General features: G+C 36.0%; 1 protein-coding gene across 5 annotated transcripts in view; it reads left to right on the top strand.

Moving 5' to 3' along the window:
• The window catches only part of TTC7B (tetratricopeptide repeat domain 7B), a 115,141-nt gene that overhangs the window by 65,866 nt on the left and 27,783 nt on the right, over positions 1-21,492 (top strand). For 3 of the 5 annotated variants that reach the window (XM_039346935.1, XM_039346934.1, XM_039346938.1), the window contains 4 exons: positions 1,015-1,182; positions 3,958-4,008; positions 8,280-8,420; positions 19,525-19,727. In XM_039346935.1, the coding sequence (XP_039202869.1) occupies positions 1,015-1,182; positions 3,958-4,008; positions 8,280-8,420; positions 19,525-19,727 (563 nt within the window). The remainder of the gene's footprint in view (positions 1-1,014; positions 1,183-3,957; positions 4,009-8,279; positions 8,421-19,524; positions 19,728-21,492) is intronic. The other 2 variants (XM_039346936.1, XM_039346937.1) reach the window with 2 other exon arrangements.

Genomic DNA, 21,492 nt, shown 5'->3' with positions numbered 1-21,492 from the left:
CATAAATATGAATCGGTTGTCAAGCATCCGAATGTAAATCACATGACCCTAGGGATGCTGCAATGGTCATAAGTGTGAAAATGGTCATCCATATATTAACTATGAAAAGTTTCCCACATACTTTTGCAGTGAAAGGTTTGGATACTTTGTTCTCAGTGGACTTGGTCTCTTTATTAGTAACTTTCATTGCTATTATTATTTTTGTACTGTAACCTGGCATGTTATACCACTTCTGTATTTTAACTCTTACAAGAAGAAAGAAGTATAAAATGCTAAGAGACCTGAATGAATTGTCCAGCATATAAGCCTCTGTTAATAAATAAATACTGGCACAAATAAGTTGGGGAAGATGTTCAACCATAACATCTGAATTAAAAGAAAATGTTAGGGTTGCTTAAAGATAATAGCATTGTCTAGTTTATTTAGACAAAATGAGGCAATTGCTTGACTGCTTTTTTGTTGTTGTTGGATTAAAACAGAAAAACTAGTTTAGATTGATAATCACAAACAGGAGTTTTTGAGAAAAGGTTAGTGAAATAAATGGAATATCAACAAAAATGCTTTACTGGCTGATATAGTATTATCTTGTTCTTTAGTAGAGTTATGAAATAGTTTTATTATGTTTGCTGTCAGTGAAATATAATAGTAATTTTAAAAACCTTGCAGACAGTTATCCAGCGAGAAAGAGATGTATTAACTTCTAGAATGAATGTGTACTTCTATCTCACATTAAATAGCATAGCTAAGAAGTATTTTCACTAGCATTTGTCTTGCTAGAATAAATTGGTTTGGGTTTTTCTCCTTGCTTGCTCCCATTGAAACATAGTTTTAATTTTATCTCTGACTTTCCATAATTCTGTAATAATAGTATTTTCTGTGTGGAAATGTTTCCATCTCCATTTAATAATAGCTAAATAGGCCTATACATTTTTTTCTTTCCTGTCCTCCATTAATTTATCCATTCATATTTTATTCTTGGCATTTTCTTTATAATTTTTCTCTTTCACTTTTTAGCTTCTGATTCCTCTACATCTTCACCTCTATCAAGGACAGAATCTCTCCTCCATCTGTTTATGTCTCCTCAGTCTCCTCATTCACCTCCCAAAACTGATTCCTTTGTCTGGCCCCATGCAACCAATCCATCTTGTGACCACGTTCCTGGGCCCCGCGAACCTTCATTCTGTAAACAGATTTCCTCTTTCTGATGATAGGTGTTAGCTTGCTCTGTTGGTGCTTCTGATAATCTCTGTAACTGCTAAGCACAAATTGCACTGAAATTTGCAATTTGGTATAAGCACAACCTACGGATCACATATTTGACTTTTTTTTTTTAAAGGCTTATCACTGAGGCATTTGAGAGCATTAAGTGAATTCAACTAGATCAGGGATGTCAAACTGCCAGCCCACGGGCCGGATGCATCATAGCAAAACCACACCCACCCTATTGCCGGCAATGGGAAAAAAGTCATGATACGTCACGTGACATTGCAAGTTTGACACCCCTGAACTAGATAGCCTCTTAAATTGGTTTCCCCATCTAGCCGCTAGGAAGGTTTTACTTTAAAGAATCCACTAGGGGGCTCCATTGTCTTTTTGTGTTGGCATAATAAGCTATTGCTCTGGCCAGTGGCACCTGCTAGCACAGCATTTCCAACCATCTGTTTTATTAGGGTTCGTTCTCAGATTTAATGGTATGCAGCAAGATAAATTGTTGTGCCCATTCCTGAAAACACTGCATCTAATTCCAACTGATAGATCTGAGGGCCATTTTGTTAATAAAAGCTTGGATGGAAAGACAAAATATTTTTGCTGTGACTCAGAACATGCAAAATATAAATATGGAAAAGCTCCTTTATTAGGGATTAAGATTTAAGGCATTCACCACATCAAAAACCCAGGTTGCTACAATGGGAAGCAAGTTTTAAATCTGGTTGTTCCAAATGTGTCGGTTTTGTTTGACGTAATTGGCAGAGAGAGGCAGCATTGTTTCATCGATTTTTTTTATGCTGCATCTTTTCATAAAGTGGAGTATCTCCTGCATGATTAGGAACACAGAGGTTTTCATTAAATTTCTTTTAGATGCTACATTTTCAGTAGCTTTACTATTTGATAGTTTCTTGTTTGAAATAATAAAACTGATTGAAACAATTTAAATATAATTGGCAATCATTTTCATTCCTAGACATTTCATCCATGTTATCCTGGCATGATTTGAGGATGAACTATTTAAATTGATTTAATCTATTCATTTAACTAAAGATACATGAACAAATCATCTCTAGGATAGAAATAAATGACAGAGGTTAGTAAATGGGTAGCTGATGTATATAAATCATGTTGTTGGATTCTTTTTCAAATGAACTTTGAAATATTAATTTTTGTGCATTTATATTAATGCTTTTTCTATTCCCATTTGCCTGTTTAGGGCTATTCATACATTTTGTTCATGCGTTTTCTTCACTAAAATATTTCACAGTTCTAAGAATTACAAGCTGCATTACATATAAGAAAATGATAAACTGATATGGAAGAATTCTAACTATTCCCCTTAAGTCTGCAAGTCCAGAAATAAAGTGTCATACCTATAAGAATATTATGCAGCCAATTTTCAACATGCTAATTTCTCACAAGCAGAAGTATTTATTGTGTTTGGTTTTTAAATGGAGAAGCATTGAAAAAGAGGATTTCAGATTCTCCTCTCTAATCTAAAATGGTGTAGTTCAGAATATTGTTATAATCTGTAATTAGAGAGCTATTTTTTCTAAAGGATAAGCATCAGAACCAAGCTTCAGTGGACAAGCAATTATGTGTAAGAATTAATTAAATTAAGAGTGTAATTTGAACCTTTCTGGGATTATTTTTCTCATAAAAGCTAAAGAAATTAAATTTGCTTATATTTCAACAAACACTAATGACTAAGCAATTTAGTACCGTAGATAGTGTCACTTTAAAAAAAATTGAATATGTAGATGTAAATGCTTCAAATCTGAATTGTTTTGAATTAAAAAAGCCGTTTTGAGTTCTAAACAGTGCTTTTAAGTTTAAAACAAACTGTTCTATGTTTTAAATAGTTTTGACCCATTTAGAAGTGAATTTCCATAAGTGCAAAATAATTGTTTTGAATTCAGATGTCTTGAATATCACTATTGGACACCAAAACATTATTATAAATTGCAGTCCAGGTAGGTTGAAATATTTTAAATTAGGGTAGCCTATGGTTCAAGGTCCTCCTGGAATAATAATAATAAGAAACACTAACATAGAAGTGAGCTGTGAATTATCCAACTCCTATGAAATTCTCAGTAATCATTTGAACTCCCTGAAAAATGCCTTTTAGAGTTAAATATCTATTCTCCTTGTTAGAGTCTGCCTTGACTTGAAAGTAACAGAATAACAGAGTTGGAAGGGACCTTGGAGGTCTTCTAGTCCAACCCCCTGCTCAGGCAGGAAACCCTACACCATTTCAGAGAAATGGCTGTCTAGTTTCTTCTTAAAAACTTCCAGTGTTGGAGCATTCACAACTTCTGGAGGCAGGTTGTTCCACTGATTAATTGTTCTAACTGTCAGGAATTTTCTTCTTAGTTCTAGGTTTTTTCTCTCCTTGATCATGACGTTTGTGTAGCAGAATAGTGTTTTCCCTTTTAAGTTCAGATGAATAAAAATGTTCCAAGTCCTCTCTAGCTTTCTGAAAAACGTGTTTATTGTTTCTCTATGTTGCGCTTGTACAGTATGTTAATGTGGCCTGAAAGCAGATTAATAAATTAAATACTTTAATATCATTATTAAAATTTTATCTGATTTGAAGTCCATATGTGCAATGTTCAAAATTCTTGAAAAAACAAGAAAACTGGCTTACAGTTTGAAGGTTATCAGAAGTATAATTGCATTTGTGTAATTCTATTTTATAGCTGTTATTTTTTTGTGATTTTAATTTATGGTTTGATTTGTTGTTTAAAGGCAACCCTCCAGATGCTTACTTTCATGGTTTTTTCTCCCTTTTTTCAGTTTGTAAGTAGCATTTACTATATAGGTCTATTCTTAAATTTCTAAAGATTTTGTAGTAACACTCTCCCTTCACCACAGAATGTAAATGTTGTCCATTCGCCATGGAAGTTGACATTGTGCAAAGCAAGGCTGCTGCTCTAGACCCTTTCAAGTTACCCTGAAGCTGTAATCCTATGAGATCTGAATGCACTTATCTAGTCACTTGATTTCAGTTATTAAAGAGGCAGTATTCATTTCTGGAGGGCTCCAAACAAATACATTTTGGAAAAAGGAGTTAATCCTTGGATATTCATTAATGTACTTTATAAGCAGCCATATTTATGTATCATTGCAGTGACTTTTCCAGCTCAGGTGGAAGTTGAATTACATTCTAGCTCCTTGGCTAACAAGAATAAATGAAGCTAATCAAGAAAAAACCTGAGTTCAAAATTTAAAAAATATAATAGGAAAATTATTTTTTTATATACTTATGAGTGATCTGAAATTTTTATTCTATTATTATTTATTAGCTATCTTTGACTTTTTCTGATCCTATTAGTTGAGTATATTGAGTTAGATTTTTCTTGTTGAGTTTCATGTAACAATTTCATGGACAGAATAATATTAATAATTAATAGAACAGAAAGACAAGTTTCACTTCTGTTACACACATTTCCCCCAAAATCCAGAAGTATTTTAATATATTGGGAATGAGAGATGAATTGTACAGTTGAAATAAAGTCATGTCAGATTTATCCATAAATACATATGTCTATTTTATCTTGTACTGCAGAAGATACTGTCTCTTAGTCTAGACAGTGATTTGCTTGCACTGGCATACAGATCTCTGCATGCTCCACATTTTGATGTTTCTACATGCTTTGAAGCCTTCTTTTTCTTTCTGTTTTAATTTATGTGCATGTGAATTTTAATACGTTTTTACATTGCATGGTTTTGCTTAATTCCAATTCTTTTCATCTTTTTAACTAAGACATCATTATCATGACATTTAATTGAAAATTAACTTTTCATCTTATAGCAAGGAAGGAAAGGGTCTCTGGAAATAGTGATCAACTCATTTTAAAATAATGTTATTTCTCATAATCCATCAAGGACGGGCACAGTAGAACTGAAACTGTTCTTTTTTTCTTCTACTTAACTTTTCAAAAACAAAACTTATTGTCTGCCCAAGTGCTCACAATTTCAGTATCCACCTTTTCACAGTGACAAGCTGCCATATTGCTTCTTCAAATTATGACAGATTCTTGTTTAATTAAAGGAATTTAAAATAGGCCATTCATTCTGATGCATGGCCATATCCAAGAGAATGCAATGATAGCTCAGTAACAGTAATAATTCCTCAAAGAGACATAAGATAAAATGCTAAATAATGCCCAAGTACTATCTTCTCCAACTTTTTCTTCATATCTGTGTTAAGGTCTGAGTAGAATAGAAGTTTAGGGATTTGACATACCTCAAGGTATGTTGGATTTCCATAAATTTACATCCAACCATTGTTTGCATGAAGCCAATATTAGTAAAGACTGGTTATTTAACCTCTACTCAAGATGCAAAACACCATACTATATATAAATATATGCATCCAGCTACACCAAACTGTCTGGATTATATAATCAGTCCTTAATTGGTTCCATTCTGATTTTTCCTCTTTCATTACTACAACTCTTAAGAGAGGCCAGAAAAAAATGTTTGTTTTCTTGTGTGTTTAGGAACAAACTTGTAGGTTCTTCATACCTTCTGGCTTGCCAGCTATGTTTAAACATGCACATTTTCATTTGTAAAACTTGTATAGATCTGCTAATTGGGCCAAATTTATATACATGGTGGTCAAAAATAAAAGAATAGTATAGTATTGAAATAACAATAGATGTGCTATGTTTCAAGAATGTGTGATTACAATGTTAGAGAAATTGAGATTATACAATATACTGGTGTAAATTGTAAACATAATACTCCTGGTTTTTAAACAGTTGGTAATGAGTTGGGATAGAATATTTGAGAGTCTTTAGAACAAATATTCTCATCTTCCTACCCTTTCTTGCCTTAATTGTATTAAGTAATACAATACCTATGTGAAGAAGGCTAACTAGGATTTAATTAATAAGTTTGAAGCTGGTCATGAGGAAATCTGATTACTTGAATTAATATTGGTACTAGTATAATATTCAAATGCTGTTGAGCAGGATGAATATGTCATTCTTTCTCATTCTCCTTTTCCAGTGATCCCTTTTTCAATATTTCTGTTCAATATATATGAAAAGCCTAAAATACATAGTAACTAAGCTCCAAAGTGCTTAAGTGGAAAGCGGATGCTCCCTGCCCACCTAAGTAGCTTTCAAAGGCCCAGAGACCTTCCAAAATACCATGCACTAAAGGGGCAGCTTGTGGCAACTCACCACAGGGAGGTGTCCCAAAATCAAGAATGTGGCTGCAACTGTACAGTTTAAGCCCTACCTTCCTTTTTATATGTGTTATAATGTAAGGCATCTAAAGGAAGGAATGCAACCACTATTTTGTCTTTTTTTTTTAAATGCCCCCTTTGCATGGACCCCCTTATTAGCTAGAAAGGACTTGAGAAAACAAAATGATCAAGTCCTGAGAAATACGCCATGTAAGTACAGGTTTTGAATTAAAGCTATTGAACATATGTGAGAAGTCCTCCCTGAGTGCCTATCTGTAAGATTAATCCTGACCACATTTATTCAAGTCAGTTCTGTTAAAATAAATGTAGTTGACTTTCAGATATATTTGTGTAAGATCCAGATGTAGGAGTGTGAAATATATTTTAAAAAACCTGAAAGGAGTACATGAAGTATAGATGAAATTCCTCCAGTATCTCTTTGGAACCTGCATGCTTCAGTCTTGAATATTACAGACCTCTTCTACCTTAACCAACTGTATAGCAAACAGAAACTGAATGAATAATGTTTTCCCCTATTGAATATAAGGAACAGTTTCAGCTGTATATTATTAAAAAGACAAAAATCAAGAGCACTGCCATGACTGATTGTATGACTCAGACAAAAAAGTCAATAACTTCAACCAGACATATTCATCTGTAGTGTCTAAGAAACTTATCTGTAAACATATACCGTTACCTTGTGAAGAAAAAAGGTAGATTTAGTTTCAGAATTCTCATCAAGACAACCAGAGAAGGTGATAAGATTGTCATAGCTCAACAAAGAAGGAATTTATCTTTGTTTTCTTCTTACAAATACTTCGCTTTTCACTTAAATTCTTTGGCAACCTAAGCTCTTTTGGAATGTGCCTATGTGCTGTACTTGTAGAATCTATTTAATAAGTGCCATGAACATTTAAAAAAATGTACTAAATGTTGCATAATTAGAAACTGCAGCAAAAACTGTTATATTCTACATGTGTAGTGAGAGCTGATGACAATTTGGCACCATCTTGTGCACTGAAATTTGATTAGTCATTTTAAAAACCTGACAAATGGTAACAAATGAGGCGATATCAAGATCTAATAGTTCTGAATCAGCTTTTTTATATACTCCAGCTCACTTTGGATTAAGTGTCCATTTTGTGTACTTTTCTAACTGCTAGTGTGGTTGATAGGAGAACTTTATAATTTATGCAGGTGGTTCTCAACCTTTCCTTCACTAAGGACCCCCTTTAAACATCTTTTGTGGCCACAGACCATGGACACAAGCCAGCAAGACTTAACTCAAGATTTAAATCATAACATTTCTTCAAGCCTTTGCGGACCCCCTGTGATGACATTGCGGCCCCCAGGGGTCTGCAGGCCACAGGTTGATTTATGCCGTTCAATTTCTGTTAAGGGAAATGTTGAGGCTACTCTCCATGTAATACGTTATTGTTTTTTCCACTCTTAATATACGCTTCAAATTATCCCTTTTGGGTAAAAAAAAAAAAATCACAAAGACTTGCATTAAAGAGCAAGTAAACAAAATTATCACATAGTGTTATTGCACTCCCTCTGGGCCTTAGCATTTGTGTACTCACAAATCTATTCACTTCCACTTGACAGCTAAAACCTTTTGTATTTCCCAATGGCTGCTCCAGTCTCATTTGTCATTTCCACTAGTAGCCTTTTAACACAGGTTCACCAACACTAACCTCCTAACGAAGTTTTTAAAAAAATGTCTTACACGTGCCCCGAAGTATAGATTTGGGGGATTTATAATTATTTTACATTACACAGAATTAAAATGAAGAATTTAGAACCTGCATGTGAGAGTTTGCACCTTTTCCCCCTTTCTCCTGAAATCATTTATTTGTCATTCCTTTCATAGGTTCGGTCCATGCGACATCAATAGCAGCCTCTAGAGTGGAGCAGGCACTATCAGAGGTGGCTTCATCTTTGCAGAGTAGTACTCCAAAGCAGGGTCCTCTGCATCCTTGGATGACTTTGGCTCAGATCTGGCTTCATGCAGGTAATGGGGACTGAGCGGTTGATTCTTCTTACCCATTCGCCTCAGGAGATGCTTTGCTGCATTCAGCAGGACAGAATGTTTTATTGGATGTCAGCATATCAACGCTGCTTAGAAGGATGCTTTTTTCAGAATGTGGCATTTTGATTCATTTGAAGACAAGAACACAGCAATGCTTAATTTATGAAAACTGTGGATTAGAAGAAGGGAGCATTTACTATTTAACAAGCTTGTCAGAAGGTTGCCTCTCCCTGCTTTTTTCCCCAGCCGCTGGACAGAAGATGTTAAGGCATGGAAATATAAGATGTCACACTGCAAATTAGGTGTGACATTATTTTCATGAACTTTAAAATGGCATTACTCAAGAAATACGTAGTCGGGACAAAAAGCAGCAGTTTGGGTGGAAAAGATAAATGCCGTCTGAAAAAATATATTTTTAAAGTGCTTTCTCAAAATGCATCAAATGATACAAATAACTAAAAGTAGTTTTGGGAGAATTTTTGGGGAGGATATATATGTTTTATGTGGATAAATTAGTATTCTAATTGTGAATTTTAGGAAGTGTTTCTGGTCATACTTTAATGCTTGGCTAATTTAGGTTTATATAGATTTGATTACTGCAGACAGGGAAAAAATGATCTGTCCCATGAGATATAGCTATATTACATTCAGGAGTTCCAATAGTCTAATTTTAAAAAATGCTATTTTTGATATAGTATGTTATAAATGATATGTAATACTAGTAAGGTAATATATGCCCACTTTCTAAAAAGAATATTGTGTAGGGAAACAAAAGCAATCCCTGATTAACAATTGGAACTGATGTGGCAATAGATGATTAATCAGGTATCTGCTCTGTTTCAGGCAGTCCACCTATGCATGTTTACATTAGGCAGTTCACGTTGAGTTAATGTGACATAATGGACTTTGTGAAGCTAGGTAAGCTCCCATTAGTCCACTTCAGATAATAATGTTATTTCAAGGATTAGGGGAGCATTTATACTTGTTTGAAGGATAATATATATTATTATATTATATTATATTACATTACATTACATTACATTACACTAACTACACTACACTACACTACACTGTACTACACTACACTACATTATAAAATAGTGTACAGAGGAAGATGCTTAATCCTAAATCTGAATTAGAATTTGAAGGAAGATAGTTTAATCCCAAATCAGAACTTGGAAATTGTAAATACAAGTAGTCCTCAGCTTATGATCACAACTGAGCGCAAAATTTCCATTATTTATTTATTTATTTATTTATGAGACTTATATACCGCTTTAAGTGCAAGCACTCTCTAAGCGGTGTACACCAGTAAGCAATGTATATATATATATTTACATTGCCCCCAACAATCTGGGTCCTCATTTTACCTAAACTAATTTTGCCCCAATTTACAACCTTTCTTGCCATAGTTGCTAAGTGAATCACTGTAGTTTTTAAGTTAGTAAAACGGTTCTTAAGTGACTTACTAAATGAATGGTTGTAAATTTGACAACTACCTGTATCAAATTGATTGATTGATTGATTGATTAGATTACCATGGGTGCTAAGTTATATAAGTGCTGGTGCTGGTCAAATATAAACATTTTATATCATTTTGTATTTATGTACACAAGCTAGGCAAAAAGGTGAAACCTACTTATTTTATAAGGAAATCTCTGAGACCTAGAAGGACCATGAGCATTTGGTAATTGGACCTCTCATTTTTCCCTATCTTAAATCCTGGCTTCCAGTGTCAAATACTATGCAACACTTCTGTTTTTAAATACTTCCAGAGTGACAGGGTGTATAGTATTCCTTCCACCCGTGTGACAGCAAACGTATTTATGCCTTTCCTGTGGCAGCCATTATCAACTGGTTGCTGGGCATAGCTAATTATTTCTGACAAGCTAAATGTATTGTCCTAGTAGTACAAGCAATCCAGAATGCTCGATGAATTTTTCATGTGGAATAGCCATTTTATCCATCTGTAATCTTGGAGGCTTGAATCTTATTTCAAGCCCAAGGAAAAGATGTTTAGTCAAAGGAAATATTTGTGTGTGAAGTTTGTATCCTGCCTTTAACTTAAAGATGTTTTACAAAGTTAAAAACATAAAAACAGAACATTGATATCAATAAAAGATTATGTTAAATATATTGTACATTTAAAATGGATGTAGCAAGTATGGTCCAGCTTTTGCTGAAATTAAAATAGTTTGCTAACTAGTGACTGGAACAACTTCAAAAAGAAAACTAGATGTACTTTTCTGACAAGGATAACCGAGAAGACATCCATCTTGCCAGGTTTCTATTATATTGGTTTATTTGATTGTTTGTTTATTATTTGATTTATATCCTATCTTTTGTAAATAAGAGCTTAAGGCAGTGCACATAGTGTTCTCTCCTGTTTTTTTTTCCTCCACAACAACAACATTCTGAAAAATAAGTTGGACTGATAGAGAGTAACTGGCCCAGAGTTACCCAGTTACTAGAACCTGGATCTTTGTGCTCCCAGTCCAACATCTTAATTTCGGTTGGCAGATCAGAAAGAAGGCTTTTGCCAAACTCCTAATAACAGGACGGTTTGTGTGGAAAACTGCAGTCTAGTCAGTGAAAACCAACCTTTGAATTACATCCAGAAATAGATTTGTAAACGGTGACATTTCATGTTAGATGTTATAAATTTAAAATTATTTTGTGTATTATAAAATACTTTAGTAGATTCTGGATTTAATGCTGAATTCATGTATTCAAATACATGTTAATCATGGGAGGAATATATGTGAAAATATAATCTACAGTTATTAAAATGTGTATAGTTTTCGTTTGAAAAACCAATATTGTAACATGAATGTATTTCAGAATACATGTACACTCTGATTTTTCCGTAGTTAAAGCATAAAAAGATTAGCATATTTTTATGTACATAACTACCGATTTATTAAAAAATATAAGATTAAAAGATAAAGTGTCAAGTTGGACAGGAAGCAAATTTAATAAACAAAGAAAAAGATTTTCAAAAGAAAAAAGCTCAAAAAAAAGTAGAAGTGGAGAAAAAAAATAAGAAAGGTAGAAAAAGAATGACATAACTTTCCTTGGTACAGATATGAATAAAGAAAATAGCATCAAACTCTATTCTAAGGTTAACATATTTGATTTTTCTAGCATATAATACATTGACCATTGCACTATTATTTCATGTCATCAATTTAGGAGATCATATGAACAATAACAAAAAACAAGCAAAATTTATTATATTTCTTATCATTTAATTCTTAATTCTGCTGCCATTGTGCATTGTTTCAGTAAAGAAAACAACCAGGGCAGATACTGTCATTGTCATCGTCATCATCTAGTAAACTTGTAGGTCGCTCAACTCTCATTGACTCTGGGCAGCTCACATGAGTGACAGTTCTCTTTTTGTAATGGATGATGTGGTTTCTCTAAGTCAGCTTTTCCAGTGAAGGTCTCCATTTTAAAAAATGATTCTGCATATTGGAGAAATCTGTATCTAGATACCTAAACCTACGTATATATGGGTAATATATATTCAAAAAGGCTTGGTGACTCAAAGCAGTAAATAGCTCTTCTTGGGCCCCTCCTGGCCCCTGTCTAATTCTTCTTGCATCAACTTTGAATAAACTGGAAGTCCTATTTGACATAGTAAAAATAATTAGATAGGAGAGGGAAGCTTAAACTACTCAGCTGGGAAGCTCATAGGTTTACCTTGAACTGATTACTAATATAGTTGCTAAGATTCTAGAAATATACTAGTCAAGGAGGGGATTAACAGGAGTGGGAAATCTATGTTTCACCCTCAGAAACCTACAAAATTGTGACATCAAAATTCAGTGGTAAGCTGTCAAACTACAGTGGCTTAATTTTGTACTTTAAAAAGAGCAGTAAAACAAATACATTAAACCTGCAATAGGTAAAATAGGGATGATTATTTACTTTTTAAAATTTCATATATACATACATACATACATACATACATATATATATTTAAGAATATTAAAAACAAAATGGTGATTCCTGGGTAGACTCATGTTAAATAATAAAATATACGAACACCAGGAAGTTACAAAACTATAAAAAGTTTTAATAGAATAAAACCAGAATAAAACCAAGCTTTCGCTGGCTTCTGCCAGCATCATCAGGGTAGCGTCCTGTCGATGGGAGAAGCTATTTATAAATGTGGCACTCTTTGCGCCCGGCTTCTTGAGCTCGTCATGGGTCCCAACCAATCCACCTGCGTTTTGATCGTAGTTTCTGTATTGCAAGCTGTAATTTCCTCACTTTCCTTGCTTGTGCCGATACCACAGCTCTTCCTGGAAATAGGGAGTACTAAGAGGGAGGATGAGGGGAATAAACAACATAAACACAGACAGTGCACATTTAACTACGTAGAATTAAAGAGTCCCCCCGACTTACAGTCATACGAAGAAGGGAGGAAGAGCTGTGGTATCGGCACAAACAAGGAAAGTGAGGAAATTACAGCTTGCAATATAGAAACTATGATCAAAACGCAGGTGGATTGGCTGGGACCCATGACGAGGTCAAGAAGCCGGGCGCAAAGAGCGCCACATTTATAAATAGCTTCTCCCATCGACTGGATGCTACCCTGATGATGCTGGCAGAAGCCAGCGAAAGCTTGGTTTTATTCTGGTTTTATTCTATTAAAACTTTTTATAGTTTTGTAACTTCCTGGTGTTCGTATATTTTATTATTTAACATACATACATACATACATACATACATATACATACATACATACATATACATATATACATACACACACACATATATATACATATATTTAAAATCAAGCAAATAAACGTGAGCACCAGGGAGTATTTAAAAATTTTAGTAAAATTTAATACAATACCAATAAAATCACCATAAAAATTAATAACTAATAAAACGCCTAGCTTTCGTCAGCGACTGCTGACATCATCAGGGCTCAAAATGCCGGTCAGTGGGAGAGTCCTCTTTTATAGATTGGTCAGAGTCTGCACTCGGCTCCTAGATCTTGTCAATGGGCCTGATGCAATAGGCTGTTTCTCAATTGCCGGTTTCTTATTGGCAATGATTGCTTTCTTGCGTTTTTTACTTGTGTAGCTGTCATTGGGTGTTTTCTCTTTGCCAAATTCGGGGTCTGATGAGACATCCCCCCTCTCCTTTTTTGCTTTACTGTCACCCCTACTTTCGTTTAGCTGCACTCCCCTTCCTCCCCTTTCCCCACTCCATTCTAGTTGCCCCGTCACATCGCACTGTCTCTTGTTTTCTTTGTGTTTTCCCCAGTCATGGTCTCCGCAGATGTTGTTCGAGTTGATTACTGTCACGCCCCTTGTTTCCTCCTTGCTCCTTGCTTGCGTGGTATCGTTTTGAGAGCTCTTCCGTGCTGTCCGTTGATACGGGCAGATCGGCGTTGCAAGGTGGGGTGGGCGAGTCTTATCCTCCAAACATTTTAATGAGGTCATTCCTCCCCTCTTGGAGTACGATCTGGTAGTTGTTGCCCCCAGACGTCTCCTTTCTTTATCTCCGGGCTTGGTGTGTTCCATCCCAGCTCTAATCAACTCGCCTTGGGTGTTCTCTACATGGCAGCCAGGAGCGTCAGCCCTCATTGCTCTCTCTCCTCTACTCCCGGAGTTCCTCCCATGCCTATCTTCATCGTTGGCATGTTTGAGTCGGTGTTGCTGAGTGGAGCGATCGAGTTGTTATAGGTGGTAGGGCTGGAGAAGCTGCCCTTTCCTCTCCCAACTGTGGTAGGTGATTCAACACTCTCGCCAAGGGTGTTTCAGATGCGGATCTCTTATCGGGCGACACTCTCCCCTCCGGGTATCCTGGGGGGTGCGTGCAGTCCCTCAGTCCACACGTTGGTGCTCCTGTGTCTCCTGGCACTTCTTCAAGTGTTCGGAGATGCCTAACCATTCTGGGGGTGGGGGGAAGTCCCGATAGGCATGGGATGGAACACACCAAGACCGGAGATAAAGAAAGGAGACGTCTGGGGGCAACAACTACCAGATCGTACTCCAAGAGGGGAGGAATGACCTCATTAACATGTTTGGAGGATAAGACCCGCCCACCCCACCTTGCAACGCCGATCTGCCCGTATCAACGGACAGCACGGAAGAGCTCTCAAAACAATACCGCGCAAGCAAGGAGCAAGGAGGAAACAAGCGGCGTGACAGTAATCAACTCGAACAACATCTGCGGAGACCATGACTGGGGAAAACACAAAGAAAACAAGAGACAGTGCGATGTGACGGGGCAACTAGAACGGAGTGGGGAAAGGGGAGGAAGGAGGAGTGCAGCTAAACGAAGTAGGGGTGACAGTAAAGCAAAAAAGGAGAGGGGGGACGTCTCATTAGACCCCGAATTTGGCAAAGAGAAAACACCCAATGACAGCTACACAAGTAAAAAACGCAAGAAAGCAATCATTGCCAATAAGAAACCGGCAATTGAGAAACAGCCTATTGCATCAGGCCCATTGACAATATCTAGGAGCCGAGTGCAGACTCTGACCAATCTATAAAAGAGGACTCTCCCACTGACCGGCATTTTGAGCCCTGATGATGTCAGCAGTCGCTGACGAAAGCTAGGCGTTTTATTAGTTATTAATTTTTATGGTGATTTTATTGGTATTGTATTAAATTTTACTAAATTTTACTAAAAATTTTAAATCCTCCCTGGTGCTCACGTTTATTTGCTTGATTTTAAATATGGATATACCCAGGGATCATATCTTTAGTGTAATTGTGATTTTAAATATGGATATACCCAGGGATCATATCTTTAGTGTAATTGTTAATATGTGTGTGTGTGTGTGTGTGTGTGTGTGTGTGTGTGTGTGATCGTAGCTGTTTCTTCCTTTTAATTGCCAGTGGGGGTATGAACTGATTGGATGAGAGCTTGGCTGTGTTCTGATTGGATGGAGGTGTGTTCTGATTGGTTAGGAGCTTGGCTGTGCTCTGATTGGATGGGGGGTTGGCTGTGCTCTGATTGGTTGGGGGAGTGTTCTGTTTGGGTGGAGGCTTTGTTAAGCTCAGGTTAGTCTGAGTTGCAGGGGGAAGTGAGATGGTGAGCTGCATTGTTATTGTTTGGCTTGCAACTCAGACTAACCTGAGCACAACAAAGCCCCCACCCAAACAGAACACTCCCCCAACCAATCAGAGCACAGCCAACCCTCCATCCAATCAGAGCACAGCCAAGCTACTAACCAATCAGAACACACCTCCATCCAATCAGAACACAGCCAAGCTCTCATCCAATCAGCTCATACCCCCAATGGCAGTTAAAAGGAAGAAACAGCTACGATCACACATTGCTCCTAGAAGCACGAAGCCGAAAACACCAGCCTGAAGATGACGAATGAGACTTCGTTGAAACGTCACCAAGACACTTCCAATTTGATGTGGGAGAGAACCCGAATAACCAAAGACCTCTGTGTGTGTGTGTGTGTGTGTGTGTGTGTGTGTGTATGTATATGTGTGTATGTATGTATATGTATATGTATATATATGTGTGTATGTATGTATATATATATATGGATTATGTATGACCATTTCAGCCGTGCCCTCTGCTGTAATAAAGTCATTGCTATATTCCATGAAACCCTGAGAAGAAAAATAAGACTGGAATCCTTAGTGCTCTCTGCACTTGGTTACTAGTTTGAAAGAAGAAAAATTTGCTAAAAAGAAATAGAAGCGTTCAGTTCTTTCAGGAGATCAGATTCTTTCAGGAAAAAGTAAGAAAGCTTATTTTCTCCAGCATTAATTCTCCTGAGCTCCTGAAAAAAATCATCAGCTTTTTGGAATATTCAACTTGTTTCAGCATCTTATAAAATAAATATTTCCTGAAGGATTCAGAGATGTAGACAGGAGATTCTATGAATATAATGAGCCAGGAATTACTTTATTGACAGTCAGTTTCTAGTCACTGACAGTCACTGACCACAAGTAAAACTTCTTTGCATTACATCTTTGTCCAGAGTAAATAATCCAGGAGAGAAACAAACAGAAAACTTGTTTGCAGAAAGGTAAAAAGACAAGTATCATTTTAAAAAGATCCTTAAAATTTTATAACCACAATTGAGCCCCAAAGTTCTGTTATTAAGTAACATATTTGTTAAGTGAGTTTTGCCCCATTTTATGACCTTTCTTGCCGCAGTTGTTGTGAATCACTGCAGTTGATAAGTTAGTAACCAGGTTGTTAAGTGAATTGGGCTTCCCCATTGACTTTGCTTGTCAGAAAGTCACACCACAGTGATCACATAACCCTAGCAATGGTCATAAGTATGAACCAGTTGCCAAGCATCTGAATTTTGATCACGTGATCACAGGGATGCTTCAAAAGTTGTAACTGTGAAAAAATGGTCATAAGTTACTTTTTTCAGTGCCATTGTAACTTTGAACGGTCACTAAATGAACTGTTGTATGTCTAAGACTACCTGTACTAATCTTCCTTTGATATTCTATATTGCATTTTTAAAAACCCATCCCATGACAATTGTTTCATCTCATCTACCACTCAATTACAAATATATATTGCTTTTCTGTATCCTGTCACATTTATCTTGTGGCATGATGACTTTGAAAGTTTATTCTTGCTTAACCACATGTTTAAAGATACCGCACAGTTATACCTCACTGATAAGTTACATAGACTAGACAGTGATGGCAAACCTATGGCACGGGTGCCAGAGGCGGCACTCAGAGCCCTCTCTGTGGGCACGCGCGCTGTCGCCCCAGTCCTAAGCCTTCAGCTGGGTTTTATAAAACCTTTTCGCTTTAGGCCTCCACTGCCGTGTGCAAAAAAAAAAAAGTTTCAATCAATCAATTTCAACTTCTCACGGGAAAAAAAATCTTGCAAAGTTGGAATTAATTAATTGAACTTTTTAGTCCCACCCAGTCTGCTGTTACCACCACAGCCATGCCCAGCCAATGGGCCATATCCAGCCAATGGGCCACACCCACCTGGCACTCGATGATGTATAAGTGGGTTTTCGGTTGCAGTTTGGGCACTCAGTCTCTAAAAGGTTCACCATCACTAGACTATAAGATCAGTCATTTATTTTCTAAACATTTTAATATTTTCCTTAAAGCAGAATTTGATAGCTAGGCAGGAGTTCATATAATATTCTAGATATAATTAGCCATCAGTTGCTGTTATTATTACAAAGTTGAATCAAAAGGTGAGGTGACTGCATTCATGGCAGATTAATTCACAAAAAAGTGGGCAAAGCAAAAAACAAAGACTAGCTTGTCATTGTTCAGAAGTCAAAATAAGGTTTGTGGTCTGCAGTAAAAGGTGAGAAGTCTGTCTCCTCTTCATATGTATTCCAGTTATCTAAAAATATGCCTATTTACCTCAAGAATTTTAGTAGGCTTAAACCTTGAAAAGGGAAAAAAGATGGGATGGGATGGACGGGATAAGGAGAGGCGAGTGAATCTGACTACATTAATAAGAGTGGCAAAATACCAATAGCTGTTATGCTGCCCTGTTTAGAGTGACTTGGTCTCTATTGTGTAGGAAGTGCCCCTTGGAATTATTGTTAGGCCTTTGTAAGGATTATTCAGACTGTCTGGCAGATGATCACTCAGATTCGCTGCACCTTAGATTGGTGAAGCAGGCCGAGGCACCTTGGACTTGACCTCTGATAAGTTAGGGTCAGTGACTCCTAAGGAGGCGGACAGAGCTCTTTGCTGTCAGCTCAGTCACCTCTTTACTAGATCCAGGTCTCTCCTGGGTCGTGAAAAAAATGAAGGAGATGGCCCGCAGTTAGGTCCATGCTACAATTTCAATCTCTTTGATAGAGGGGATGATGCACCCCTTCCTAAGAGGAAAAATAAGAACAGCATTGAAACAATAATTTTATTAAAAGCAAAGCTAAAAAATTCAGAATATAAATACTGCAGATATAAAAGAAGCACAATTGTTATATAATGCTTTAAAATGTTAACATCAAATCTTAAATAAAAATACCACCCTCTTCCTATTTTTAGCTATTCCTTTCATTATTTGATTTGGGTAGAAGGACTGCTGAGATTAGTTGGAGGGACAACAGATACCCTGCTATTTCAGTGAATTAAATTTCTGGCCTCTGCAATAATGTGTCCGCTTTATCTTGGAGTTTTTGGGGTTGTTTTTTTTTTTTTTAAGATCCCAGAGCAAGAATTGAACTGACCTTTAATCAAAATTAGATACCAAAACTTATAGTTTTGTTTTTATAGCTTCAACATGATTGAATGTATAACTAGATAGAGAGGTACATTGGGCCCCTTTAAGCGATTGACTGTTACAAACTATGAGTCTGGGAATTGTTTTTATTTTAACATCTACCATATTTATTTTCTTTCTCTTCCACTAAACAATTTAAAAAGTCATAAAAATGTTGTTAGGGAGCATGCTCTGACAGGTTAAATACATTTTTAGATTACTTGATGAAAATTATTTTATTTAAAGATTGTAACTAAAATAAGACTAATAGCTATTTTATCCAGTTCAATTTCATGGAGGCAAGGTGTCAAAAACTCAAAATAATGAATTATGATATACAGTATATTATGATAGAAATTAAAAAATGTGCATGCTTTTTAAAAATAAAGGAAGAGAAGACTTTGAAGATGGCAAAAGAACAATAACTTAAAAAGTAAAAAAAAAATTCTGGAGGAAATAAACCTTCCAAAGTGAATGATGTTAAGCTAAGCAACACCTTTTGCAATATTTCCTAGTTTCTAGCTGTATCAAAATGGTGGACTGTTTGAGTCTCTTAGTTATTTAGCACATGCCTTAAAGTGCTGCATCCCAAGAAAATTTGCTTTTGATACTAATACTAATTGTAAGATTACAGTTCCTTTACAAATACAAGCATATTTTATAAAAATTAGCAGGGATTTTATGAGGAAAGGAGTAATGGTAGATCAGTCATAAAAAGAGTGGGCAATCATGTTTTTCCATATTGTAGAATGGCTTCTTGCCTATGACTGCTTTCTTACCAGAAGTAGTTTTCTGGAAAGCTGAGTGAAAGCAGGATAAAAAACATTTATACTTGTGGGAAAGAAAGAAATTCATTCTTTTTTCTTTCTCTGCTTCCTGTTTCCAGCTGAAGTATACATAGGAATTAGAAAACCTGCAGAAGCCACTGCTTGTACTCAGGAAGCTGGTAACCTCTTTGCTATGTCTCACAATGTTCTCTTCATGAGAGGTCAAGTGGCAGAACTTCGGGGAAATACTGATGAAGCCAAGCGCTGGTATGAAGAGGCCTTATCTATTAGCCCTACACATGTCAAAAGTATGCAAAGATTGGTAAGTTGAATTTATGCAGCATAATGTGTAATTTATTGATTAAAACACCAAAGGAATATCATTATCAATCCTATAATTAGAATGTACTCAACAACTGTAAAAATATGTGTGGGATAAATTCTATTAACATGAACTCTTGAGCCATTGGTATTTATTTGACCTGCAATAGTGTTAATAATCACATTTAGAAAAGGGAGAGAAATAGAAGACTTTTTTTTAGATATGGTGATCTATCTTCTTAGTGATATGAAAATAGAGAAAATGTGTGATATTTTTGAAATAAAATAATAATATTCTATAAGCAATGGGCCCAGTGTTGTAAAACTACAGCAACTGGAAATTGTTCATTAATATATTCACTTAGTATTCAGTGTAGAGCAGAACAGAACAGTATTCTATTCCAGTGGCCCCCCAACCTTTTGGGCATCAGAGACTGGTTTTGTGGAGAGAGGTTTTTCCACAGACCAGAGAGGGGTGGTTGCTATTCTATTCTATTCTATTCTATTCTATTCTATTCTATTCTATTCTATTCTATTCTATTCTATTCTATTCTATTCTATTCTATTCTATTCTATTCTGTTCTGTTCATTGGGTATTTATTTTATCATATTGAAATAAATCAACTGAAATCAGAAAAAAATACTAGCATATCAACCAAGGGTTTAATTTCATGTACTGTAAATTGCTGTGATATTCTCTGTGTTGCCCATATTCTATATTTCCCATGTGTTTATAATTTCTTTTAAGAGTACAATATGAGTATGCTTGCTTTACCTTTCCTGCCAGTTCATTTTCATAGTACACCAAAGTAGTTTTCTAGGACATTTTGAGTTCCGAATAAACACTTTATTTAACCCTGTGAAAACCTAGGAGGCCTTACAGTTATTACTTTATTTGCTTACTCAGCACTACTGAAATGGGGCATCACTTATACTCAATGATTTCTTTTCATTGCAAATAGCAAGTTTCTATCTAGCTGTCTGCACTATTATATGCATGCACTTTCTCTTTGCTCGCTGCCTCTGCAGAAGGATTGCCTCTGTGTGCACATACAGAATTAGGAACAGCCTTGAAAAAAGATGCATAAGCTATCCTAAGCTCAGGGCTGCTTTAGTGTTGTAGGAATGCTTTGCCCATGCAAATGCTTTATGAAGTGGTTTTTTTCCAAATGCTTTGCCCAACCCAGTGAAATATGCTATTAACTTCTTTTCTAGCTGGACCTTCAGTGAATGTACAAATATCTTAGATAACAATGTTTTTTTTAAAGTTTCAAAAAATCTCTGATTAAATAAAACAATATTAAAAGAATGTTTAATAATACTTTTTATTTTTCTTTATGTGCGTTGGTTATAAAGCTTAATAGTATCTCATTATATCAGCTTGCCTATGATAGCATCAATTTTGTAGAACAGCGTTTCTCAACCTTGACAACTTAAAGCCGTGTGGATTTTGACTCCTAGAAAGCTGGCTGGGGAATTGTGGCAGTTGAAATCCACACGGCTTAAAGTTAAGGTTGAGAAATACTATTCTAGAATGGGATTTGTTTAAAAAAAACAAATTGGCCATCATTCAGTCTATTTTGATCTTTTGTCTTAGCTTTAAAGGATGTTGAAAGGCCTCTTTTAATAGAATAACAGAATTGGAAGGGGCCTTGGAGGTCTTCTAGTCCAACCCCCTGCTTAGGCAGGAAACCATATACCATTTCAGACAAATGGTTGTCCAATCTCTTCTTATAAACTTCCAGTGTTAGTGCATCCTATCAGGA

This window comes from Crotalus tigris, unplaced genomic scaffold, assembly GCF_016545835.1.
Source record: "Crotalus tigris isolate CLP2741 ecotype Arizona unplaced genomic scaffold, ASM1654583v1 scf7180000018040.1558517, whole genome shotgun sequence".
NCBI classification, from domain to species: domain Eukaryota; kingdom Metazoa; phylum Chordata; class Lepidosauria; order Squamata; family Viperidae; genus Crotalus; species Crotalus tigris.
Note: the sequence above shows the minus strand (reverse complement) of the source record. Positions and strands in the feature narration are given on the sequence as shown.